General features: G+C 41.8%; 1 protein-coding gene across 2 annotated transcripts; it reads left to right on the top strand.

Moving 5' to 3' along the window:
* The first annotated feature begins 824 nt into the window (after positions 1-824).
* On the top strand, positions 825-27,534 carry Ccdc174 (coiled-coil domain containing 174). Of its 2 annotated transcripts, none has more exons than XM_087656750.1 (11): positions 825-949; positions 3,325-3,429; positions 4,317-4,417; positions 7,087-7,145; positions 16,482-16,686; positions 19,204-19,299; positions 20,575-20,717; positions 21,151-21,245; positions 23,258-23,390; positions 25,718-25,864; positions 26,959-27,534. In XM_087656750.1, exons 1-11 carry the CDS (start codon positions 908-910, stop codon positions 27,252-27,254), a joined length of 1,422 nt encoding a protein of 473 aa, XP_087512876.1. In that variant the 5' UTR covers positions 825-907; the 3' UTR covers positions 27,255-27,534.
* The last annotated feature ends 42 nt before the right edge of the window (positions 27,535-27,576 follow it).

The following is a 27,576-nucleotide window of genomic DNA, read 5'->3' on the forward strand; positions in this document are numbered from 1 at the left end:
ATTCTACACTTCTGGTCCCTCAGGGGGAAGGGATGTCTCAGCACGGGCCTGCTGACACCCCCTTTCCTCATATCTCACCACATCTCCATAGAACATATCCCCCCTCTCTTTATCTTTATATAAACACATCGTATGGTGTCACACAACAGTATAGTATAGAATAGAGTTTATTCAGGACATGGGGAGGGGAGTTAAGAGGGTAGGTAGTAGGGGGGAGAGAGAGAGAGAGAGAGAGAGAGAGAGAGAGAGAGAGAGAGAGGGAGGGAGGCAGGGGAATGGGGTGAGAAGGGACAGAGGAGGAAGAGGGTAAGAGCAAGACAGCAAGAGAGTGAGGAGAAGGGGGCAAACAGCCCCTTTTATAGAGTCAAGCATACCTGGCTATTGCCAGGTAACTGTGGGGTGGAGCATACCTGGCTGTTGCTAGGTAACTGTGGGGGTGGAGCTTAGACAGAATGCTAACAACTACCACCACCAGTTTTATTAAATTCCTTTTGTTTTCACGTTGGAGACGCTTGAGTTTACTCAAGATGGTGCTATTCTTTCCCATCATTTAAGACTCTCCATTCAATATAGTGTGTATTGCGATGAAAGCTATATTCCTTCCGTCTCAAGACGGCGACAATACTAACCATTTTCACCTCACTTTTTGCTCTCTTCAAGATGGTTAATTGCAATCGATTTAAACCCTAAGCCACCCTCTGACCTTCTCAAAATGGCGACGTACCGACTAGGTAGCATACACTGACGCTTTCAAGATGGCGCCGAGGTCGTAAATCTATGTCGCAAAATTACGGAAACTCAGCGTCGCTATCAAAGCTACTTCCGGTTCTGCTCGGGGGCGGACTCGTAGGGTCTGACTGAGACCACAGGGAGACCGGGTCCCGGGACCCGACACCTTGGCGGGACGATGGATCGAAAGAAAAAGCCTTTGGACGTTACAGCCTCCTCGGTGAGTTCAAGTGTGGCTTAGCTACTTGCTCCGTGTTTCCTCCGCCTCTCTGTCGAGAATGGTGACCTAACTGTTGCCCCACGCAAGTTAGGGGCCCGGAACCTCCATATGACAGGGATACCAACCCGCCTTCTCTCTGCGGGGACCCTCGACCGCATCCTTACTCACAGGATCCTGAACCCGGCTCCGCCAGGCACCTAGGCTGAGCTCGCCCTGCGGTCAGCCCCCAGAAGCCATCCTCTCAGGGATCTCAGGGCGCATCCTGCGGGTCAGCCGCCAGAGCTGGCTCGCTGTTTGCGGGCACTTGGAGGACGTGCCTTTCTTGCGTTCTCCTCCAGCCCAAAGTCCTCGAGCATTGGGATATGATTTGTCCAGTACCTAGGGTTCCCCTAGCAGGACCCAGACAAGTTAGTTAGTGCCTTGTGGGCTGGGCTACCCGGGCGCGTGAGCACTGACAGGATGTAAGAAGTTTTGCTAACTTAACCACTCTCACCAGAAAACTTGTAAACAATGTTCACATTTTGTGTCCGTGCTTCATATGCATGCTGCCATAGAGTCCTCAGAAGTGCTTTTGAACGTAGGTGGTATTAATTGTATTAATTGTCACTCTTAATGGATAATGAAGTTGACACTCAAAGATGAATGCCGTTTTCCTCAATGTACTTACAGATTTGTTGTGTGAGAAACCAAGTTCAGTTTGATTGACTGCAAAACGGTGCCTTTTGTATTTGTTCTCCGAACAAATCGCCTAACCTTTGACTTAAATCTTGAATTTCCAATGGGAATACAAGAAGAAAACATCTAATGTATCAAATATTTTGTTGGAATTTGTTTTTTAATATAAAAAATTGGTAATTATGTTTGCTTGGATTCGGTACTTACAAACTGAATGAATCAGGATGTGTTTGCACGTGCTCTTAACTTCAGCATGTAAGTGTCAGAGACAAGTGGATAGAGGCCACTGTAAGTCAGAGGCCAGTCTGAGCTACATAGTTCCCGGATAGCCAGGGCTGCACAGTGAGACTCTGTCTTTAAAAACTAAACCAAACAAAACTAAATTTTAACTTGTCCAGAGGATAATATTTCAATAATTATAATACAGATGAAGTCTTGGAATTGGTCATTTTGTGAGCTTAAATTCAGAAGTAGTTGTAGAACAGAAAAACTTATAGCTAGGTAATTGAGGCATTTACGAAGAGTTAAAAGAGAAGGCAAATTTTTCTTCTATTTTTAAAGAATTTTGAATATTGGGTCCTGGAATAAAACTACTTTACACTGTTAAAATCCCTCCAATAGTACCTTTAAGTGGATTTATTTCAAATAGAAATCACTGAACTCAGTCATTTAAGAAAAAAGTTCTTTGGATCTGGAGAGATAGCGCATAGGTTAAGAGTACTAGCTGCTCTTCCAGAGGATGTACACTAAAAACCAAAAAGGAATCATTAAAGAAATGTTTAAAGGATATTTTTCATTTTGTGTATAACTGCACCTTTGTCTCTGTAACACTTGTGTGACTGTGCCCTGGTGCTGGAGCTAACATAAGTGCGGTTGTATGCCACCATGTGGGTGCTGGAACCTAACCTGAGTCTTGTACAAGTGCTCTTTAACTGCTGACTCATCTCTGCAGCCTCAGGGTTCAGTCATATTTATTTTCCCTGTCAGCCAGTAGTGTCTGATTTACACATGCCATTACATAGAACCACTTGTCATTGTGTCATTTCCCCCATTGTACTGTTGGAACTAACACAGCTGAGCAGGAGGGGCTGCCCCATTCTCTTTACTTGTGCTCCCCTCTCCCATTTACTTATTTATTTTACATATGTGAGTACACTGTCACTGTCTTTACACACAAAGGAAGAGGGCATTGGATCCCATTACAGATAGTTGTGAACTATCATGGGGTTGCTGGGAATTGAACTCAGGACCTCTGGAAGAGCAGCCAATGCTCTTAATCGCTGAGTCATCTCTCCAGCCCCCCTCCCATTTTTAAACCTTGTTAAACTTATTATTATTTTTAAACAAACTAAGTCAAACTTGACTCTATACTTTTGGGATGTGTCCCACAAACAGAAGGTGCTTCAGAAAATAGAGGAATGTATTATGAACGTGTAAATGCCATTTCCTTACTACGTCCGCCACTCTGCTCTTGGCAGAAAAAAAGCCTTAAATGATGAAATTTAGAGTAGAATTATATTCGTAGCAAAACTACAGCAAACCAAGTGCCGTTTAGTTGTGTATGGAGTTCTGTATTTAAACATTGTGTTTCTTGTCTGTGTTTAGGAACCTCAAATCTTCCTTGGAGAATAACTGTTGCTTTGCAATCCCAGTCACCTGCCAAAATTGAGATAAATATTGTTTACTTTCTTTTATTCTAGTTGGTAGATCTTAAGGCTGAGCTTTTCCGAAAACAAGAAGAATTCAAACAAGAAAAACTTCTAAAAGATTCTGGAGTTTTTGGAAAACCAAAGACATCTAATAAGGTAAAAATATCTCTACCAATTCTAAACATGGGAGATTTGTTATTTTACATTTTTGAAAAATGTTAGTGGTTATCAGTAAATAAGTAAATGTTAAAGGAAAAAAAAATCCCTGACTTGCAATTGAACATTTGCATAAATTTTGTTAAATATTAAAATTAGTACTCTTTAAAAAAAGATTTATTTTACTAATGTATGTTGTGTTTATGCATGCTTGTGTCATGCATGCATGTGCGTGCCACTTGTGCATGGGTGCCTTCAGAGACCAGGAAAGGGTATTAGGTCCCCTGGAAATGGAGTTATGTGTGATAGTAGGACAAGCAATGTGGGTGCTAGGAACTGAACTAAGGTCCTCTGCAAGAGCAGTAAAAGCCATCATAAAGAATGCTAGGCTATCTTTCCAGTCCCAATATTCTTCTTTAATATGCTGTTAGTAAGTGGATTCTTTACATTCTCATGGAAGATTAACATGTATTTTGTATTCCAACAGAGATAAACAATTGTAAAATATAGAAATAGACTTAAAATCTGAAAGAATTTAAGAGTTTTCAATTTTTTTATAGGTAGTAATCCACTGTATTCCTTTGCATTCTATTCATGTTCATTGAAATATTGAATGGTGTCGTACTCAGTCAGGGGTAAACTCAATTGAGAAAGTAACTCAGTGATGCTCAAAAGGACATTCTTTATGTGAATGTGAGATGAACTTGTTTTCATCTCCAGCTTTGTCATGTGCAGGTAGACTAATGTAGGCTGTAAATTAGTTGTCAGAATAAGTAGTTCTCTGACGATTCATAAGATCTAAGGATTTTCTGTGATTTTGATGCATCCGAGTTGAGTTTATTTTGCAACCATATGGTTTTATTTTGTTCTTTTGAATCATTTTCCAGAAGCCAAGTATCTGGAGCAAACAAAATGCAGGTGTTTCCAGTCGAGCAGAGAAGGACGCTGAACAGAAGCTTGAGGAGCAGAAGACTTTAGACAAATCAAGGTAGTTACTCTTGAACAGGAAAGTACCAAAGAAATAGACATTGAGATGTTACTCTTCCTGATGTGTATCCTTTGAGCCCAGTACTCCACAGTATAAATTCCTTGATATCCGAGGGGTATTGGTTGGTTCTAGGACCCTCTTCTACTTCATATATCAAAGCTCAAGGATGCTCAAAATTGATAAAATAGTGTGATTTTAAAGTCTTTTCTAGATTCCTTGCAATGCTTAAAATGGTGCAAGTGCTATATAAATAGTTGTTATTCTGTATCTTTTAGGGAATGCCAAGAAAGAAAATCTGTATAGATAGATACAATGTATATATTAGCAACAATCTAACATTGTTTTGGAATATTGTTTCTTTCCAATAAGTTGAATCTAGACATAGGAACAATGGAGGGCCAGCTGTCTTCTAAAAATACTGTAATTTACATGTATCTGCTGTCTTACAAAAAGAAAAAAAAATCTGCTGTTTTACAAAAAGAAAAAAATAATTCAGTTTAGAAAATGAAATAGAGTCCTGTTTTTGAGCTTTTATCACATTAAATTCATAACCTTTTTTTTTAAGTTGGAAAATAATTTTATTTGTTCTGGGAGTTGTCCAGTATCTTCTCAGAATTTCTGGAATTGCTTCCTGGTGCTGGCAGCCTTGGGAACTTGAGCACAGTAAAGCACACTGTCTTACTCAGGGCCCTACACCCTCCCACAATGCCAGTGGCTATATATCCCTGAAAAGAAGACAGGTGTACAGATATATTCTTGTGGTGCTTCTCACTCCATTGCACTTTTGGATGTAGTGGCTGTGGTTCCGGCAGATGACAGTGGTCCTCTGTGTCTTCATCTTGGTCACAATACCAGACAGGATCCAACCTTGGATGGCAATGTTACCAATGAAGAGGCATTTCTTGTCTATGTAGGTGTCCTCAATGGCTTCCTTGAGCATCTTGAGGCCTGGACCAATGTTCTTGTAGTACTGAGGGAGCCTCTTCTTGCCAGTTTCTGTCAGCACAACCAACTTCTTGTTTTAAAAGGTTCAGTCTGAGTGTCTGCCATCTTTCTGGCAGCTGAGAAAATGAAAAAGCCACATCAGCAATTTTTGTTATTATTATTTGGTTGGTTTTTTGAGACAGGGCTTCTCCGTGTAGCCCTGGCTGTCCTGGAATTTGCTCTGTAGACCAGTCTGACTTTGTACTCAGAGATCTAACTGCCTCTGCCTCTGCCTCTGGAAGTAAAGGCATGGACCACTACCGCCTGACCTATAGCAACAGTTTTTTAAAATGTGTATTTCTAGGAATGGAATACTTGTCCACTGAATCACATTTTCAACTTATCAGCATATTTTAAAGAAGTGTCCCATGGTGTGTTCTAGGCTGGGTGATAAGACATTAGTATTTAGAGACCCCAAACTTTCCCTCCCAAACCAAGAATACAGTTAAAAGAGGGGTAAAAGGAACATTCTAATACCTGTTTCCTAAATTCACTAATTAGCATATCATCATATTTGCTTTTCTCTGTTCTTCCTGACACCTGCAGAGGAATTATCATGACCTTTTAAGTATCATGATAATTTGCCTGTGGACATTTTAGTATATATCTATCTGAATAAGGACATTATTCTACACAATGTTTACTACTACTGTGTGGCTCATACTTCAGATTTTACCAATTGTCCAGCAATTATGTCCTAAATGGGTTGTGTAAAAATTCAAGATTCACAAAGTGAGTTCCAGGACAGCCAGGACTAACACACACACACACACACACACACACACACACACACACACACACACACACACACACACAGAGGGGGCAGGTGGGGGGGGGACAGTAAAGATGAGAAAATGACATTACTTTGTGCTATCCAGATAATTTTTATGACAGCTCATAGAAGCAATAAAAAAGAATGTGTTATGCCAGGCTTTAGGAATTGAAACACAGAAAGTTTAAGTAACTGGTGGTAATGTAATCTCTTTGTGCCATTAGGAATTAAATTTCCCTTTGTGATTAATGAGATCTTGTTACAGATGGCCTCTGGGGCTTCTCTTTTTAGGCAATTATGGTGACCTTTTTAATCTGCCACCACATGATAAATGCCACCAAAATTATGTGGGCAGAGAGGCTGCTCTTTTGAAACACCAGGGCTGTAGCTTGTTTTTTATTAGTTTGTAGCTGAAGTGTATTGCTTATGCTGTTTAAAGTAGGTGTTGCTAATGCTTTTAACAAATATAACTTGGTTAAAGAAGTGTAATAAGCCACAAATGACCAGGACTGTAGTCTAAAAGCACTGTAGCAAAGGGTTACCTTGAATTTGGTGATCCTTTTTGAAAGTTTTTAATTAAAAAATGTTTTGTTTAGATACATCTTTCTTTTGGCATGTAACTTAAGTTGTATTTAGCAGATAAATTGTTGGAGCCTTAACTCAGTTCATCCATTCATTCACTGTCAGTTACTCTGTACCCAGAATGGCTTCAGGTTCTTAGACACACTACTGCTTTCACAGTGAAGTAGATGCAGTGGGTCTGAAGGACTCTTCAGGACAAGGCAGTCAGCCCTCACTGTGCCCATCCTTTCGGGGCAGGCCTCAGGGGAGGTGGCTGCTGTCAAGCTGATAGTTTGGTGGCAGAAAGGACAGTTGTAAGACCATTTCTAATACCTGTCTGTTTTTCTCCTAGGGAAAAATTGGAAGAAAAGGCCAAATTATATGAAAAGATGACTAAAGGAGATTTTCTAGGTAAACAAAACGGTTTATATTTCTTTATTGTCTACAATTCATACAGATCTTCAGTCTTGCTTGTTTGAATGATTCTTTTTTTTTTTTTTTTTTTTTTTATTAACTTGAGTATTTCTTATATACATTTCAAGTGTTATTCCCTTTCCCGGTTTCCGGGCAAACATCCCCCTCCCCCCTCCCTTTCCTTATGGGTGTTCCCCTCCCAACCCTCCCCCCATTGCCGCCCTCCCCCCATAGTCTAGTTCACTGGGGGTTCAGTCTTAGCAGGACCCAGGGCTTCCCCTTCCACTGGTGCTCTTACTAGGATATTCATTGCTACCTATGGGGTCAGAGTCCAGGGTCAGTCCATGTATAGTCTTTAGGTAGTGGCTTAGTCCCTGGAAGCTCTGGTTGCTTGACATTGTTGTACTTTTGGGGTCTCGAGCCCCTTCAAGTTCTTCCAGTTCTTTCTCTGATTCCTTCAACGGGGGCCTATTCTCAGTTCAGTGATTTGCTGCTGGCATTCGCCTCTGTATTTGCTGTATTCTGGCTGTGTCTCTCAGGAGCGATCTACATCCGGTTCCTGTAGGCCTGCACTTCTTTGCTTCGTCCATCTTCTCTAATTGGGTGGCTGTATATGTATGGGTCATATGTGGGGCAGGCTCTGAATGGGTGTTCCTTCAGTCTCTGTTTTAATCTTTGCCTCTCCCTTCCCTGCCAAGGGTATTCTTTTTCCTCATTTAAAGAAGGAGTGAAGCATTCACATTTTGATCATCCGTCTTGAGTTTCGTTTGTTCTAGGGATCTAGGGTAATTCAAGCATTTGGGCTAATAGCCACTTATCAATGAGTGCATACCATGTATGTCTTTCTGTGATTGGGTTAGCTCACTCAGGATGATATTTTCCAGTTCCAACCATTTGCCTACGAATTTCATTAACTCGTTGTTTTTGATAGCTGAGTAATATTCCATTGTGTAGATGTACCACATTTTCTGAATCCATTCCTCTGTTGAAGGGCATCTGGGTTCTTTCCAGTTTCTGGCTATTATAAATAAGGCTGCGATGAACATAGGGGAGCACGTGTCTCTTTTGTATGTTGAGGAATCTTTTGGGTATATGCCCAAGAAAGGTATAGCTGGATCCTCAGGCAGTTCAATGTCCAATTTTCTGAGGAACCTCCAGACTGATTTCCAGAATGGTTGTACCAGTCTGCAATCCCACCAACAATGGAGGAGTGTTCCTCTTTCTCCACATCCTCGCCAGCATCTGCTGTCACCTGAGTTTTTGATCTTAGCCATTCTCACTGGTGTGAGGTGAAATCTCAGGGTTGTTTTGATTTGCATTTCCCTTATGACTAAAGATGTTGAACATTTCTTTAGGTGTTTCTCAGCCATTCGGCATTCCTCAGCTGTGAATTCTTTGTTTAGCTCTGAACCCCATTTTTTAATAGGGTTATTTGTTTCCCTGCGGTCTAACTTCTTGAGTTCTTTGTATATTTTGGATATAAGGCCTCTATCTGTTGTAGGATTGGTAAAGATCTTTTCCCAATCTGTTGGTTGCCGTTTTGTCCTAACCGCAGTGTCCTTTGCCTTACAGAAGCTTTGCAGTTTTATGAGATCCCATTTGTCGATTCTTGATCTTAGAGCATAAGCCATTGGTGTTTTGTTCAGGAAATTTTTTCCAGTGCCCATGTGTTCCAGATGCTTCCCTAGTTTTTCTTCTATTAGTTTGAGTGTGTCTGGTTTGATGTGGAGGTCCTTGATCCACTTGGACTTAAGCTTTGTACAGGGTGATAAAGATGGATCGATCTGCATTCTTCTACATGTTGCCCTCCAGTTGAACCAGCACCATTTGCTGAAAATGCTATCTTTTTTCCATTGGATGGTTTTGGCTCCTTTGTCAAAAATCAAGTGACCATAGGTGTGTGGGTTCATTTCTGGGTCTTCAATTCTATTCCCTTGGTCTATCTGTCTGTCTCTGTACCAATACCATGCAGTTTTTATCACTATTGCTCTGTAATACTGCTTGAGTTCAGGGATAGTGATTCCCCCTGACGTCCTTTTATTGTTGAGGATAGCTTTAGCTATCCTGGGTTTTTTGTTATTCCAGATGAATTTGCAAATTGTTCTGTCTAACTCTTTGAAGAATTGGATTGGTATTTTGATGGGGATTGCATTGAATCTGTAGATTGCTTTTGGTAAAATGGCCATTTTTACTATATTAATCCTGCCAATCCATGAGCATGGGAGATCTTTCCATCTTCTGAGGTCTTCTTCAATTTCTTTCCTCAGTGTCTTGAAGTTCTTATTGTACAGATCTTTTACTTGCTTGGTTAAAGTCACACCGAGGTACTTTATATTATTTGGGTCTATTATGAAGGGTGTCGTTTCCCTAATTTCTTTCTCGGCTTGTTTCTCTTTTGTATAGAGGAAGGCAACTGATTTACTTGAGTTAATTTTATACCCAGCCACTTTGCTGAAGGTGTTAATCAGCTTTAGTAGTTCTCTGGTGGAACTTTTGGGATCACTTAAATATACTATCATGTCATCTGCAAATAGTGATATTTTGACCTCTTCTTTTCCGATCTGTATCCCCTTGATCTCCTTTTGTTGTCTGATTGCTCTGGCTAGAACTTCAAGAACTATATTGAATAAGTAGGGAGAGAGTGGGCAGCCTTGTCTAGTCCCGGATTTTAGTGGGATTGCTTCAAGTTTCTCTCCATTTAGTTTAATGTTAGCAACTGGTTTGCTGTATATGGCTTTTACTATGTTTAGGTATGGGCCTTGAATTCCTATTCTTTCCAGGACTTTTATCATGAAGGGGTGTTGAATTTTGTCAAATGCTTTCTCAGCATCTAATGAAATGATCATGTGGTTCTGTTCTTTCAGTTTGTTTATATAATGGATCACGTTGATGGTTTTCCGTATATTAAACCATCCCTGCATGCCTGGGATGAAGCCTACTTGATCATGGTGGATGATTGTTTTGATGTGCTCTTGAATTCGGTTTGCCAGAATTTTATTGAGTATTTTTGCGTTGATATTCATAAGGGAAATTGGTCTGAAGTTCTCTTTCTTTGTTGTGTCTTTGTGTGGTTTAGGTATAAGAGTAATTGTGGCTTCGTAGAAGGAATTCGGTAGTGCTCCATCTGTTTCAATTTTGTGGAATAGTTTGGATAATATTGGTATGAGGTCTTCTATGAAGGTTTGATAGAATTCTGCACTAAACCCGTCTGGACCTGGGCTCTTTTTGGTTGGGAGACCTTTAATGACTGCTTCTATTTCCTTAGGAGTTATGGGGTTGTTTAACTGGTTTATCTGTTCCTGATTTAACTTCGATACCTGGTATCTGTCTAGGAAATTGTCCATTTCCTGAAGATTTTCAAGTTTTGTTGAATATAGGTTTTTATAGTAAGATCTGATGATTTTTTGAATTTCCTCTGAATCTGTAGTTATGTCTCCCTTTTCATTTCTGATTTTGTTAATTTGGACGCACTCTCTGTGTCCTCTCGTTAGTCTGGCTAAGGGTTTATCTATCTTGTTGATTTTCTCAAAGAACCAGCTTTTGGTTCTGTTGATTCTTTCTATGGTCCTTTTTGTTTCTACTTGGTTGATTTCAGCTCTGAGTTTGATTATTTCCTGCCTTCTACTCCTCCTGGGTGTATTTGCTTCTTTTTGTTCTAGAGCTTTTAGGTGTGCTGTCAAGCTGCTGACATATGCTCTTTCCTGTTTCTTTCTGCAGGCACTCAGCGCTATGAGTTTTCCTCTTAGCACAGCTTTCATTGTGTCCCATAAGTTTGGGTATGTTGTACCTTCATTTTCATTAAATTCTAAAAAGTTTTTAATTTCTTTCTTTATTTCTTCCTTGACCAGGTTATCATTGAGTAGAGCATTGTTCAATTTCCACGTATATGTGGGCATTCTTCCCTTATTGTTATTGAAGACCAGTTTTAGGCCGTGGTGGTCCGATAGCACGCATGGGATTATTTCTATCTTTCTGTACCTGTTGAGGCCCGTTTTTTGACCAATTATATGGTCAATTTTGGAGAAAGTGCCATGAGGAGCTGAGAAGAAGGTATATCCTTTTGCTTTAGGATAGAATGTTCTATAAATATCTGTTAAGTCCATTTGGCTCATGACTTCTCTTAGTCTGTCGACATCACTGTTTAATTTCTGTTTCCATGATCTGTCCATTGATGAGAGTGGGGTGTTGAAATCTCCCACTATTATTGTGTGAGGTTCAATGTGTGTTTTGAGCTTTAGTAAGGTTTCTTTTACGTATGTAGGTGCCCTTGTATTTGGGGCATAGATATTTAGGATTGAGAGTTCATCTTGGTGGATTTTTCCTTTGATGAATATGAAGTGTCCTTCCTTATCTTTTTTGATGACTTTTAGTTGGAAATTGATTTTATTTGATATTAGAATGGCTACTCCAGCTTGCTTCTTCTGACCATTTGCTTGGAAAGTTGTTTTCCAGCCTTTCACTCTGAGGTAGTGTCTGTCTTTGTCTCTGAGGTGTGTTTCCTGTAGGCAGCAGAATGCAGGGTCCTCGTTGCGTATCCAGTTTGTTAATCTATGTCTTTTTATTGGGGAGTTGAGGCCATTGATATTGAGAGATATTAAGGAATAGTGATTATTGCTTCCCGTTATATTCATATTTGGATGTAAGGTTATGTTTGTGTGCTTTCATTCTCTTTGTTTTGTTGCCAAGACGATTAGTTTCTTGCTTCTTCTAGGGTATAGCTTGCCTCCTTATGTTGGGCTTTACCATTTATTATCCTTTGTAGTGCTGGATTTGTAGAAAGATATTGTGTAAATTTGGTTTTGTCATGGAATATCTTGGTTTCTCCATCAATGTTAATTGAGAGTTTTGCTGGATACAGTAACCTGGGCTGGCATTTGTGTTCTCTTAGGGTCTGTATGACATCAGTCCAGGATCTTCTGGCCTTCATAGTTTCTGGCGAGAAGTCTGGTGTGATTCTGATAGGTCTGCCTTTATATGTTACTTGACCTTTTTCCCTTACTGCTTTTAATATTCTATCTTAATTTTGTGAGTTTGGTGTTTTGACAATTATGTGACGGGAGGTGTTTCTTTTCTGGTCCAATCTATTTGGAGTTCTGTAGGCTTCTTGTATGTCTATGGGTATCTCTTTTTTTAGGTTAGGGAAGTTTTCTTCTATGATTTTGTTGAAGATATTTACTGGTCCTTTGAGCTGGGAGTCTTCACTCTCTTCTATACCTATTATCCTTAGGTTTGATCTTCTCATTGAGTCCTGGATTTCCTGTATGTTTTGGACCAGTAGCTTTTTCCGCTTTACAGTATCCTTGACAGTTGAGTCAATGATCTCTATGGAATCTTCTGCTCCTGAGATTCTCTCTTCCATCTCTTGTATTCTGTTGATGAAGCTTGTATCTACAGCTCCTTGTCTCTTCTTTTGGTTTTCTATATCCAGGGCTGTTTCCCTGTGTTCTTTCTTGATTGCTTCTATTTCCATCCTCAATTCCTTCAACTGTTTGATTGTGTTTTCCTGGAATTCTTTCAGGGATTTTTGCGATTCCTCTCTGTAGGCTTCTACTTGTTCTCTAAGGGAGTTCTTCACGACTTTCTTGAAGTCCTCCAGCATCATGATCAAAAATGATTTTGAAACTAGATCTTGCTTTTCTGGTGTGTTTGGATATTCCATGTTTGTTTTGATGGGAGAATTGGGCTCCGATGGTGCCATGTAGTCTTGGTTTCTGTTGCTTGGGTTCCTGCGCTTGCCTCTCGCCATCAGATTATCTCTAGTGTTACTTTGTTCTGCTCTTTCTGACAGTGGCTAGACTGTCCTATAAGCCTGTGTGTCAGGAGTGCTGTAGACCTGTTTTCCTCTCTTTCAGTCAGTTATGGGGAGAGTGTTCTGCTTTCGGGCGTGTAGTTTTTCCTCTCTACAGGTCTTCAGCTGTTCCTGTGGGCCTGTGTCTTGAGTTCACCAGGCAGCTTTCTTGCAGCAGAAAATTTGGTCTTACCTGTGGTCCTGAGGCTCAAGTTCACTCGTGGGGTGCTGCCCACGGGCTCTCTGCAGCGGCAGCAACCAGGAAGACCTGTGCCGCCCCTTCCGGGAGCTTCAGTGCACCAGGGTTCCAGATGGTCTTTGGCTTTTTCCTCTGGCGTCCGAGATGTGTGTGCAGGGAGCAGTCTCTTCTGGTTTCCCAGGCTTGTCTGCCTCTCTGAAGGTTTAGCTCTCCCTCCCACGGGATTTGGGTGCAGAGAACTGTTTATCCGGTCTGTTTCTTTCAGGTTCCGGCGGTGTCTCAGGCAGGGGTCCTGCCGCTCCTGGGCCCTCCCCCACGGGAGCCCAGAGGCCTTATACAGTTTCCTCTTGGGCCAGGGATGTGGGCAGGGGTGAGCAGTGTTGGTGGTCTCTTCCGCTCTGCAGCCTCAGGAGTGCCCACCTGACCAGGCGGTTGGGTCTCTCTCTCACCGGGTCTGGGAGCAGAGAGCTGCTTCGGGCCGGGATCCTCGGGTGTGGGACTTCCGGTAAACACAGAACGTGCCCGGTCCTAGAGGAATTCTGCTTCCGTGTGTTCCAAGCTCACCAGGCAGCTTTCTTGCAGCAGAAAAGTTGGTCTTACCTGTGGTCCCGAGGCTCAGGTTCGCTCGTGGGGTGCTGCCCAGGGGCTCTCTGCAGCGGCAGCAACCAGGAAGCTTGTTTGAATGATTCTAAGAGGGAGAAATCTTACAAATCCAATGGAAACAAGAAAATCTGCAGTAGTAATGTGATGGTCTGTTGGGTACCAGCCAGCTTGTTAGGAGCCATCAGCACACAGGGGAGGAGTAGAGGGAGCCAGTTCTTCCACCTTCACAGAAGATCCCATTGGATGGAGGAGGAGAGCGTTACACCTAGGAGACAGTTTAACTGGGGTCGCCTTACACGCAGGGACAGCCATGCATGTGGGAAAGGGAAGGTTACACAGAATTATGGCCCCATTTAGGCCTTTGAGATTATGTGTCCATTTTTCCTTTCCTTTGCCCCTCTATTTTCAGTTTTATTTCTGTGATGTGCTTTTTATTTCTTTTAACTTCATGCAGTATTTTCCTCTATTGCTTTTATATTTTTGTGTATATGTTGGATGTGTGTGGCTATGTGTATGCTATTGTGTCTGAGTGCAGGTATGTTAATGCCACAGCATGGAAGTGGAGCGTGTGGTGGGCCTTCCCTTCCACATTGTTGAGACACAAGCTGGAGGGGTCTGTTCTGTCTCCCACCTTTCTGCCACAGGAGGACTGGGATTACAGATGTGCTGCAAACCAGGCTTTATATAGCTTACAGGGATTCGAACTCAGGTCTTCATGATTGAGCAATAAGTACTTACCCTCTGATTCATCTCTGATTCATCATTTTTAATCTTAGTTCTCTTCCTACATTTATCCAGTTGGGAAATCTTTATTTTATTTTTCTTTTTGATAACTCCTTGCTCTTTTTTTCTCTCTAGAATATTCTATTCCATTCCTCTTCTTTTTCTTTTAGTTTATTTAACTTTGCTCTCTCTATTTCTCCCCTTTCCTTGTCTCTCTCCTTTATTATGCTAACATTTTCCCACATCCTAAGTAATTTCGACTTCATGGCATATTTTGTTAGTAGTCGTATGATGTCATGTAATCGGTTTAAACATTTGTAATGCAATTCCCTTTTGTCATATCCCCCTGAAATAGAAATCAGTATTCAAAGTTGGAAAACAGTATAAGAGAATTTCTGCCAGTGCACATACCATTGGCAGGAGGCAGGGAGAGCAAGTATGCATTCAGGAAATTTCTAGAAGGAAGTGCTTTGACCTGGTAAGCTGGAGAAAAGGATCCTGTAGGGGAGAGTGGTAAAAGCTGATCTTCCAAGGGAATGGGGTGGGGCTCAGCATAGTCTAGCCTGTCTAGCAATCAAGACACCAGTGGTGCTGGGCCATCATTTGCCTCTTCTTAGATAGTGTGGCTTGTTTGCACTGCAGGGAGTCCAGCATGGAAAAGTCAGTCATTCCTGAAGGTGGGAGCTGTGGCGACAGTGCTGCGCTCCAGAAGAGGAGCAAGGTGTTCATCTCCAGGATGTCTCACTGCTGTGTGCCTCTGCACCTCAGCTCTCAAAGAGCTCTTCCTTCTAGTGGCTTTGAAAACTGCTTTGCTTTATTCTTTTTCTTTTTCTTTTGATTCGAACTTTTATTGTTACTACTGAAACCCAGAGGCTGGAGAGATGGCTTAACAGTTAAGAGCACTTGCTGTGCTTACAGAGGACCAGAGTTTGGTTCTTAGCACTCCTCTTGGCAACTCACAACTGCCTGTAACTAACTCCAGCTGTAGGAGAACTGATGTTCTCTTTTGCCTTCTGAGGGTATCTGTACACCATTCACCCTTCTTCCCCATGCTTGTAGTTAAAAATAACATGAAAATCCAGTAACTCAGTCAAAAGGAGTATGTCTGAGGAAAATGGGTTTTGTCAGATCCAGCAGTCCCATCTCCTGATACTTATTACTGTACTTGTGTATCTCAGCTGGTGAAGTCTTAGAGCCTCAGCTGTCTCCACTGTTACACTGTAAAGGGGGATGATATCACCACTTGGTGATAGGGAGCCCAGTGTCTGTCCTAGCTGTCCCTGTCCTTAGGAAAAAAAACATGTTGAATCTATCCCTGAAGAGCCTGGCTTCAGATCTTACCTGAAAACAATGTCCACTTGTGAAAAGAACTCAGGGTGTGTGTGTGTGTGTGTGTGTGTGTGTGTGTGTGTGTGTGTGTGTGTGTGTTTATGTGTGTATGCAAGAGGGAGACAGGGTCTCACCAGGTAGCCCTGGAAGACCTGGAGCTCACTATGTATGTAGTTCACTATGTAGACCTCAAAGAGATCTATCTGTATCTGCCTCCCAAGTGCTGCAGTTAAAGGTGTGCACACCATGCCCCAGCTTAAGTGCACATTGTTTACCTGTGTTAGGAACTTTCAAGCACCTCTTTCCACCAGTGTGAGAGTTAAATGATGCAGCTCATAGGTTTAGAAAGGCCTGTTACACCACAGCAAGAAAGGTCCACTATCTGTTCTGTGTCTCTCGTATGTTGTTAGCTGAGGGTTGCTCTAAATTGAATGGGTGTGTTGTTACATGGACTTACTGCTCGCACAGTGTGTTGATAACACAGCTGGAACCTCAAGGCTTTTTGGAATATTATGATTGGTGTTATGGATGGCTTATTTAGAGCTTCCTGTCAGGTGCTTGGTGGCTGTCTGTAAATTGTCCCAGATGCAGGCATTGACTGGCAAACAGTCAGACAGTGGGGCCCTTCTCAGTTCCAGCTATGATTTTCCTTTTTAATTTCAAGATCTGTAAATTGATTTTTGTGCCGTAGATGAGGAAGTGGAGGACATGTACCTTGTGGATTTCACACAGAAAATCATAGACAAGCGAAAAGAAATGGAGGTGCTTGGTGCCACTAGAGATTCCCGAATCAAAGAAGAGAGAGATGCTGCTGTTGCTGCTGCTAATGATGATGATGATGAAGAAGAGTTTTCTGAAAAAGACATACCTCCCCCTCAAGACCCCAGTGAGGAATGGTGGGTAATGGGGATTAGATCGGAGTGATCCTCTCAAATGCACATTGGCTTTTTGAGAAGTGTTTTGCTTGATCATTATCACAGCATTTTTTCTTATTCTGCCTGGGTTTTCTGTCTTCCAAAAACCTTCCCTTTAAACTGGGATGAGCTAGTGTATCAATTATAGAAATGGGCACCAGTGGAGAGGTAACATCAGGGACTGCAGGTAAGAACTGAGCATCTCTCTGTTGGGCCTGATGTGGTGCCAGGCCCAAGGATCCTTGGCGCTCCATCCATATCCTGCTCCTCACTACCATGCTGCTGCTTTACTGTGCTGTGCTTCAGATGCCAGGTCCTGAAGTGGTTCCCTTCGAGTGACTGCAGGGTAGGTACAGTAAGCTGTCTCCTAGCTGCACTGTTTTCTGGTAACACCACAAATCCTCTCCATTTCCCTTAAATTCCCTTCTGGAAGCATGTGACTTCCATGGTGGGAGCATAAGCAGATACTTTGCAGAACTTCATCTTTGACCTTTTCCTGGATTTTATCTGTATGTACATAACAGATGGAGGAACGGAGCCACATGCAGATCAGAGTGAAAATCCCATCACAGTGTCTTCCATGTCACTCATTTAGCAGAGTTTGCCATTGCTTAGACATCACCGATGTCCTGACCATGTACTGGGCTGGCCTCTAAACTCTTGCTCTCTGCTCAGGACTGTTTGTGGTGTTTCTTAGCCTTTTAATTAGCCCCTTTGGACAGGCATTTATGCATAACGAGAACTCCCTGCTACTGAGGATGTCAGAGAACCTTCCTCTTCATATGGCTGAAGGTGTCCACTGGGGTCCATGCTTTCTTACTTTTAAACAACTTCCATCTAATGATACTGTTGTGGGTAGACATGTGGTGGTATGCTACATGGAATCACAGAAAAGAACTCAGCCTCTCTGTGCCTTTCTAGTCCTAAGTACTTGCTTCCTCATCTGAACTAATTTTTGGAGGGGGGTGGAATCATATCTTTTATTTACAGTTGACCCATTCTAGGCCTTATTACCAGCAAAACATTTGAGACAAACTTTTGCTTGTTTTTATAATCTGCCTAAATTGTGTTTTCTGCCATGCACCCTTCCTGCTTTCCTGAGAACAGTCTTTCCTCGCTTGCCCAGTTCCTCCAGGTTCGTGCTGGCTGGGACTGCTCAGTAAGCAGTTGCTGATGAGCTAGAGCCATTGCTGGCTCTGTGTTCCCTTTGTTGGCTTTGTGTGCTTCGAAGGCCTCTCCAGAACAGAATAGCTATGATTGCTTTTCAAGGCAGAAATCCCATCGCCTGTGAATGATCTAATGTCTTTTAATTCTTTTCTTATTAATGCCTTTATGATTACAGGCAGTTTGCCAGCAATTTGAGGAATTTGGAGGGCAATTGAAGGTGTCACATGCCACCATATGGTGCAGTAAGACACTTCAAGCAGTTCCCACACTTTTTTTGTTTTTGAATTAAGCTTCAGAATTGTGACTACTTGTAAATCCTTTTGGTAATTAGATCCCAGGTGGTGCAAGATCTTTCTGCAAAAATACTGTAAATAATTACACAGACCATCTGGCTAGATGGTTTTCTCTCCCATTGAGTAAAAAAGACGGAAAGAAAAAAGAAAATGAAGACACTGTTTGTTTAGTTGTTTGATTTCTTGTGTCTAAAGGAGTAGATTCCCAAGCATTTGGTTTTAAAGTATGGGCTAACAAGGAAATCATCGTCACTTGAGAGAAAAGAAATTACAGGCACCAGCACAGCCAGCTGAGTCAGACCTTGAAGGGCTTTGCTTACTCGCAGCACAGCCTGTTAAGAACCTGTATTATTTAGTCCTTAACTGTGTGCCCTAAACTCTGCTCCAGACTCTGCGAGATTCTTGCTTGTGATAACAAATAGGAAAGTACATTATACTGTAGTGCAAAGGAAATGGTTTCTGTGAAAACCTGCCCATATTTTGTTGTTAGGAAGTCTCAGTGTTTTGTTTAACCTTGCTGTGTGACTGGTGTACCCTGCCCCTACTGTCTGCTTTGCGGAAAGATGAAGAAGGATGTATATTGCTTGTCTTCCTCCTACTCACAGTGGGTCCAAAAGACACCATGACTTATTTTAAGAACTCTTAAGCTCACTGGAGAGAATGTGTCAGCTGGAAGCAGAGCAGTAAAAGGGGTGAGGCCTGAGTACACTGGGGAGGGAGCAGTGAAAATCTGGAGTACATAGTCTAGTGGCGAAAATGCACGCAAATTAAGAGAGTTTTTCCATGTCACCATTTCTGTATTGGTAATTTGTCTTTGAAATCAGAACCATGATCAATTCCTTCCTATAGTTTCTAAAACAGATTTAGCAGAGGGCACAACAAGCTTATTGAGTGCCAGCTGCTAATTGTTTTGTCCTGTGGTAGTGGGCCCTTAGCTTCCCGGTTCTTGGTCACAGGCTCTGTAATGATATTGCCAACTCCCTGACATAGGGATCTTCTGCTCATGGTACAAACTGTCTTCCCAATGTCTAATTTTCAGGGTGGATTATGTGGACTCTTTGGGCCGATCCCGGCGCTGCATGAGAAAGGATTTACCAAGTCTATTGGAGATGGATAAAAATCTTCAGGGGAGACTGTAAGTTTAATATGTGGCCTTTGTCAGGAACACAGCCACAGGGATTGTCTTCTGGGAGAGGCTGCTGAATGACTACTTGTTGCTATAGTAAGACCATTAATAGTACGACGATATACCGAAGCCTGTAGCTTAACATACCCTACACAATAACCGTCTGTGCTCAGGGAGCAGCCTGAATGTCATTGTACTTTACTTATTGATTTTCTTTTTCTGAAACCCATTTTTTTTTTTTTTCAGGGACTGAGGAGAATTAGTAACATTATTCCCTGGGCTGGACTTGAACTAGGTTTAAGCTTCCCAGGCAGGCACTCTGTTCTGGTCATGTGCATTGTTACTGCTGAAAGGGATAAGTTGACTGTTGACTTGGAAGGATGTCTGATCTAGATTGCAAATACAGAATGAGCCCAAACCTAGCTAACAAATCAGCCTTTGTGAACAGAGGGTTTGAGAAGGTTCACTTGCTTTTATTCACTTCTTATTCATATGTCTTTGTATATTGAAGCAAAGGCCTCATGACAACATTTCTAATGAAACCAAAGAAATAACATACGTTTGAAAAGTATCTTGGTGATTAAAATTCCCGGTGGTCAGCCTTTATATGAGACATATTAGAGAAACTCCGCCTGTGTGAGCCCTTTGAGGTTGAGGCATCCTGTGGTAGACCTGGAATAAGCACACAGGGGCCACAGCATAAACCATGGCCATCCGCTGGACAAGAGGCATCCATGTCTTTAGACAAGGTGCCATTCAGAGAAGTTCAGTGGTTATCCTTCCTGGCTAAGCCACCTCCCATATGTCAGCCAGGACAAGGGTAGAAAGGAAAGTCACTTTTCTTGAACATTGAGGCAAGATCCCATCAGGCTCATGTGTAAGTCTGGGAATTGATTTAAAAATGATAAAATAAGATTATTTGAGATGGCTCATCAGGTTAAAGTACTTGCTGCTAAGCATAATGACCTGAGTTCAATCCTGGGAACCCACGTGGTAGAAGGGAAAAATAGATGCCTAAAGGTTGAAAGCAGTCTTCTGACTGACTTCTACATGTGTGCTGTGGCATATGTGCATATGTGCAAACATTGCATACATGCTCATGTGTATATATACACAGTGTGTAAATGAATTTTAAAAATATTAAAGCAGTTGTATTGACTTCTTAGTCAGAAACCTCTGTGGAAACTGTTGTCTTTCCAAATTGTGTTACTCAGCCATGATCCACCTAAGTGTTGCTGTCTCATGTTGCTCCCGTAAACATGGGCTTTTCTATCCCTCTACCAGTTTTGTTAGTCCTGCTAATGAAAAGACTTTGTTATCTGAAGACATGAGGAAAGAACTTCAGCGCCAACAATGGGAGGAAGAAGAAAGGGAGGCTTTGAAAAAACCAATGGGGCCCATCCACTATGAAGACATTCGGGAAAATGGTATTGTTGGGGTTGTTTGTTTGCAACTTTTAAAAATTCTTTTTAAAAATGCTAGACAGTGGCAGGCAGAAAGCCATGTTCTTACAGAGTAGTGCTCTTATGTGATCAGACTGTACTTTAGAGGGTGAAAGTATCCTTTGTCCACGGCCTGAGAAACTTGGGGACCTCTTCCTAACAGAAGGTTTGTTAGCCCAAGAAATTGTTCCCAGAGAGGAGAGGAGACAGCCAGGCCAAGGAGCCTGTCTATGTGTCTGTCACTTAGTAAATAGTAAAACAGTTTAGCTTTTGTGGTTTTGCTTTAAATTTGTGCAAATATTACCTTGTGTCTCTTTGGTTTGTTTGGGAACTTGTTGTACATGTGATTTAATAATTACAGAAATCAAAAAAAAATAATTACAGAAATCTAATCTTTTGATAATTTTGATTGTTTCAGAGGCCCGGCAACTTGGTGTTGGGTATTTTGCCTTTGCCCGAGACAAAGAGTTGAGAAACAAGCAAATGAAAACTTTAGAGATGCTTCGTGAGCAGGTACAAGTTAAAGTTTAAGTTGTTATAGATTTGAATGGTTTTTTTTTTTAATTAATATGCCATGCTTAAAAAAATGTAGTAAATCCAGACATGTATAGACTTGGGTAGAGAGAGAACATGAATTGGAGATCTCCATCGGGTACCTCCCCTTAAGCTTGGGGACTCCCACAGAGGGGGTCAAGGACACCAGGAGAACACAACCCACAGAATCAATCTAAGCAGGGCTCAGTGAGGCTCACAGAGACTGCAGTGGCAATCACTAAGCATTCTTGGGTGTGTTGGGTCCTCTGGATACATACATACATACATACATACATACATACATACATACATACATACGTACGTGCAAATGGTTGTTAGCTTGGTGGGAGTGGGGGTATCTCTCATTCTTTAACCTGCTTCTGGGACCCTTTTCCTCCTCCCACTGGGTTGCCCCACCCAGCCCTGATGTGAGGGTTTGGGCCTAGTTTTGCTGTAGCTTGTCATACCATGTTTGGTTCATATCCCTGGGAGGCCTGTTCTTTTCTGAAGGGGAATGAAGGAGGAGTGAATCGATTGCAGAAGGGAGGTGGGGGACAGGGCTGGAAGGAGCAGAATGAAGGGAAACTGCAGTTGGGATGTATTGTCTGAGAGAAGACTACAAAATGTGGTAAATAAAATGAAAATTGGTATTCAGAAGGTCATTGTTAGTTTCATAAAGCTAATTATCGAATTACTGTAGATTTTCAAACTCTAAAATTATAAATGTTTTGGAAGTAGTCTGTGGTTTGCTACATTTTGTTTTTATTAGTAGTATGCATGTGTATAATATGCATGTGTGGGCATGTGTGGTGGTCAGAGGCCAACTTTATGGAGTAGATCTCTCCTTCTATCTCTGTGTTGATTCCAGGATTGATTGAACACAGGTTGCCAAGCCTACGTCATTGCAGCAAGCATCTTCATCCGCTGAGCCATTACTAGACCTATTGTTTTATGATTACCATTTGTCTTAGTCAGGGTTTTACTGCTATGAACAGACACTATGACCAAGGCAACTCTTACAAAGACATTTAATTGGGGCTGGCTTACAGGTTCAGCCCATTATTGTCAAGGCAGGAGCATGGCAGCATCCAGGCAGGCGTGGTGTAGGAGGAGCTGAGAGTTCTACATCTTCATCTGAAGGCAGCTAGGAGAAGACTTCAGGCAGCTAGAATGAGGTTCTTAAGCCCATGTCCACAGTGACACACCTACTCCAACAAGGCCACACCTCCTAATAGGGCCACCTCCTGGGCCAAGCATGTACAAACCATCACACCATTTTTGTGCAAGCTCTGCTTGCATCTCTGTATGTGTGCTGTGTGCACGTGTAGTTCCTGCAGAGACTACAGAGGACATTGGATTCCTTTAAACTGGAGTTATGGATGGTTTGATCCCCTATATGGATGCTAGCAAACTGAATCTGAGTCCTCTGCAAGAGCAGCAAGTGTTCTTGATCAATCTCTCCAGCCTCCAGTCTTGCTGTTTTAAATCTAGTTTGAAACATGGTAATTTTGATGATCTAGGTTAGGAACTAAGAGGTTGTTTAAGGGGATCTAGGAGTAGAAGAGAACTGGATAGCTTTCTTCTATGTGGAAGCTTTTACTGTGCTCTGTGAGTTCTCATTTAGCTTCCTAAAGCATCAGAGGGCTGTGACAATCTGTTTTATAGGGCACCAATTACAGGGTCTTTGGGAGAGCTGCTTAGAGGTGATAGGAAAATGAATTAGCACCCCCCGCCCCCATTTTTGGTTTTTTGAGACAGGATTTCTGTGTATTTCCCTGGCTATCCTGGAACTCACTCTATATCCAGGTTGACCCCAAACTCACAGAGATCTACCTGACTCTGCCTCCCAGTGCTGGGATTAAAGCATGCACCACCACTGCTTGTCTTAATTAACACTTTAAAAAGAGAGAGAGAGAATTATTTTATCTTTTTAAACAAATATTATGAATTTGACTTCAGTGAATAATTTTCTAACTTTTTGTTCTATCCAGACAACAGATCAGAGAATAAAACGAGAAAACATAAAGGAAAAGCGAAAAGCTATCTTAGAAGCAAGACTTGCCAAGCTTCGACAAAAAAAGATGAAAAAGTCAAAGGAGGATGGGACTGAAGAGGAAAGCAGAGGTATAGCATGGCTCAGGCTTCTGACTTCAAAAGGAAGACTGTGTCTACGCTGTCACTCAGAGAGTTGCAACCAGCGCTTAGCTTTACCTCTAAATAGCATGTGCCCTTGAAGTCCCACCAGGAGCAGTTTGATTACTCAGATATTTCTATTCATTATTGTATATGGTGTGTGAGTGAGTGTGGGTGTGCGTGGGTGTGTGGATGTGGAGGTTAGAGGACCATTTTCAGTAGTGCGCTTTTTGCCCTCTCTGATATTCCTGGTTCAGATTCAGGTCATCAGCTTTCCACAGCAGGCACTCTTACCCACTGAGCCATCTCACCATCCAGGGGCAGTTTGATAGCTGGAGTGTTTCAGAATGACATTCTCATGTTTTTAGGCAATAGAGAAGAATATTAACAAATAATGCACCCTTTTTATAAGGACAGGTTAGAAAAATTACTTAAAAGTTTAGTTGTGTACATATATAAGACATAACATTTTAAGATTTAAATTTAAGAATCTATACACAAAAACATAGAAACTATACATATTTGGGGAGTGCCATGTGATGTTTGGTAATTGCATATATTATGTAATCTAAATCAAGGTAGATATCTGCTCATACGTTTATCATTTTTATGGTAAAAACACTTAAAACCCTTTTTTCTAGTCTTTTCAACTTCAGCTCTTTTAATTTTTAAAATTTTATCTAATTATATATGTGTGGGTGTTTTGCCTGCATGCATGTCTTTGTTCTCTGTTGGTGTCTGTGCCTGTAGAGGCTAGAAGAGGACATCAGATCCCCAGGAACTCATTATAGAACATTGCTAACCACATGTGGGTGCTGGAAATCAATCCTTGGGTGCTGTGGAAGAGCAATGGGTAATCTTAATTGCCGAGACATCGCTCTAGCTCCAACTTCAGCTTTTTTGCTTATGGTTATTTCTTTGTTGTTGTTGTAATGTACTCTTCTTTGTAAAATGCACTTACCGAGTTGAGTATTAAGGTAAAGCAGCTGGAGGCAGAAATTCAAACCAAAGAACTATGTTCTAGAAACGAGATAAAACACACTTTCCCGGGGTGATAGTGTGAAGTGCTGTGATCCAACAGACTTACTGTGCATTATGGAGTAGAAGCCAGACTGCTAACTTTAGCCCTTCCCTAAATGGCTCCAAAATGCAAGCTTGCTGTCTGTTAACATTGAAAAGTGCAAGGGTATCTAGGTCATCTGGTCCCAGGCTTCCTGTCATCTTGTTTCTGCTGCTCTCTAGTGTCACTTTCCTCTGTATACTCCAAGCTTGCTCCGTGGCACCTGTTTCTGATCCAGCCCTGGACCAGGTCAGGGAAGCATGGGAGAAGAGGACCCGGCTTCCTCTTCAGGATGTGACTGGGAAGCTGTAGTTTGTGTTGCAGTGGCCAGAGCTCAGGTCTACAGACTACAGTGGCAGAGGAAGCTGAAAAGTGGCTTTTCCTGGGAGACGAGACTGAAACTTGGGGACATTATGACAGCAACAAGAGAACCAGTTTAAGACTGGCTAGAATCTTCTCTTCCTTTTCTAGCCTCTGAGCAAAGCCTCATGTAACACGATGAGACACTAGAAAAGCACAGGAATTGACAATTCTATGTTTAGTTTCAGATAAAGGCTGTCTCTTGTTGAGTTCTGCATGGTGTCTGTTTTTGTTTTGCCTCTTGAACATATCTGTCCTAGAAGATATGAAATGAAATTTTCCCACATCTTTTTTTGAAAATCAGTTTTCATTAAGATTTTAAAAATAGGGCCAAAATGAAACAGGTGGGTTTCACCTCTCCCAGCACACTGGCTGCTCCTCTTGCTGTTTTTGTTGGATAATTTGAGGATTTAGGGTCCACCATTGCTTCTTGGGAACACAGGGATTGATATCTGTTCAACTTCAAATTGAGTTTTGAATATTCTTGATACTTTATACATGTTTATACATGATCAATGGATCTGCTGAATTTTTCTTGGTGATAAAATGATAATAAAATTGTTAGAGTTGTTTAAGGACTTAGGCGATCTGTTGTATAGAAATTGCTGAAGGGTTGTCAAGATGGCTCAAGAATGCAAACCTGATTTTCTGAATCTGATGCTAGGAATCCACGTAAAGGGCGAACAACTGCACCAAGTTGTCCTGTGATCTCTATGTGTGCTCTGGCACTCACACCCACTCACAGACAGAGAGAAATAATATTACCAAGCTACTTTACTGCTGTCTAAGTGAGGCACACTTGCTGTTCCCATCAGTACTAGTAATTAGTTTTACTTCAAAATTAGGATGTTAAGTTTTTAAAGCATGGTAATATGGTTTCGTTTCCTTACAAAAGCAGATGGAGTTGTTACTGAGCCCTCAGAACCAAAGTCTGTACCTGCTCCACCTCCTGTGGCCCAGAGCAGCAAGGTGGAAGTTATCATCCAGGAGAGGAAGGACAGCAAGCCTGGAGTGCCACACATCCGAGAGTGGGACCGAGGGAAAGGTAGGCGGGGCTGTTAGGTGTGAAAACTTCTGAGAGGTCCTTGGGAAGGGTGTTTTTGGTTTTAAATAAAAGTGTGATTCTGGTGAGGTTTTATTTTCATTTTTTTATGGTGCAGAGATGGAATCTAGGGCCTTACACACTAGGCAAGAGCTCTACTGCTGGGCTCCACCTTCAGCCCTACAGTGACTCTTGGTGCTCCTGGGGATTAAGTCTCCAGGTCTCTGAACTTGTCTCTTCTCCATACTGGACAGTAGTTATTTATAAATAGGAGAATGGGAAAACATGACCATAAAAGACCAGCATCTACAAAGGTATACTGTCCACAGAAAAATTTTCTAAGAAGCACTTGGGAAGTTTAGTTCCATACTTCTAGGTGTGGTTTTTCAACTTAGAATGCTACTCTTCAGAACTGCTTTTAAAATATGAGGGAAAGGGTTTGGGGATTTAGCTCAGTGGTAGAGCACTTGCCTAGCAAGCGCAAGGCCCTGGGTTCAGTCCTTAGCTCTGGAAAAAAAAAAATATGAGGGACACTGGTGTTCTGAGGAATTCTGTCTTTAGCAATCCTTTGTGTTCGGTTGAAAATTTACCTGAGCTTCCATTGTATATGCACATCTTTCTTTAATTTTTCACCAAGGTACACACCACAGTCTGCCACAGCAGACTGTTGTATGCCTCTTTCAAAGGTATTCAGTGGAACCTTAGCTCCTGCTGTTGGAGTTGATAAGAAATGTAAAGAGCCTCTATTCATATTGGAGGAGCCCCTTCTGTGTCTTCCAGAACACAACCAATGAGAGACTGCTTTGATGTCAAACACCTAATCATGTCAAATACAGAAAAGACTTAACTGCTTCATTTCTCTGCAATTGTAGTGCCCTTTTGGCAGTATGGTCCAGTGCCTGTCAGCCTTTCCAAAGAGCCATTATCTAATCTTTCCTTGTCATAAGGCCACTCCATTTCTTAGCTGGGTTTCGTGTTGCTATCCTTGTTCTTAGAAACTGTGGTGGCTTTTAACATGCATATAAGAACTGAAAAATATTTAATGAATTTGACTGGTTCAAAATTGTTTTTAATAGTACTCTTTCTTATTTTCATAGACTTTTCCTTTGGATTCTGGTCGAAGAAGCAGTCAGAACTCCGGGCTGAGCGAGATCCTGAGTTTGCCCCACCTTCAAATTACTTTGTGGGTCAAAAGAGAACTGGTTCTTTGAGTAGCCAGCCATGGAGCAGACCAGGAGCAGCACCAAGTGACTTGGGGCATTCCTCTGGCCAGAGCCAGGAACCCAGCTCTTCACACACATCCACTCCTGCCTCTGAAAGCTCACCACAAGCACCCACAGTCACTTTCCAAACACTAGATGATATGATATCTTATTATAAACAAGTCACATGACCTTGTTAAGCATGCTGGTTGCATTTGTGTCTTAGAAGTCAGGACAGGACTGGGTTTTACTTCTTTCTTCTGTACTTTCCCAAGGATGCACAGGCTTGAGGCCATATTAGTTGGCAGGGAGAAGTGAGTGTATGATGAGAGCTCATTGACTATTTGGTGGTTCATTATTTTATCTCTTGGTATAGAGGGACTATCTCCTCCCTCCATGCTGACCCAGTTGTAACTCACTTGGGTTTCCAGTTGTGTGAAGCATATATAAATCCTAATCTGAGAACTCTGACACTGAGGAACTTGTTTCTTTTTCAGATCGTTTTATGTATGT

Source organism: Rattus norvegicus, chromosome 4 (assembly GCF_021556685.1).
Source record: "Rattus norvegicus strain SHRSP/BbbUtx chromosome 4, alternate assembly SHRSP_T2T, whole genome shotgun sequence".
In the NCBI taxonomy this organism is placed as follows: domain Eukaryota; kingdom Metazoa; phylum Chordata; class Mammalia; order Rodentia; family Muridae; genus Rattus; species Rattus norvegicus.

Bases quoted from the DNA above. Each gene is read 5' to 3' on its own strand.
- Ccdc174 (XM_087656750.1), top strand. From the start codon at position 908: ATGGATCGAAAGAAAAAGCCTTTGGACGTTACAGCCTCCTCG. The intron at 950-3,324 runs GTGAGTTCAAGT...CTTTTATTCTAG, and splicing joins TGGACGTTACAGCCTCCTCG to TTGGTAGATCTTAAGGCTGA. The intron at 7,146-16,481 runs GTAAACAAAACG...TTTGTGCCGTAG, and splicing joins GACTAAAGGAGATTTTCTAG to ATGAGGAAGTGGAGGACATG.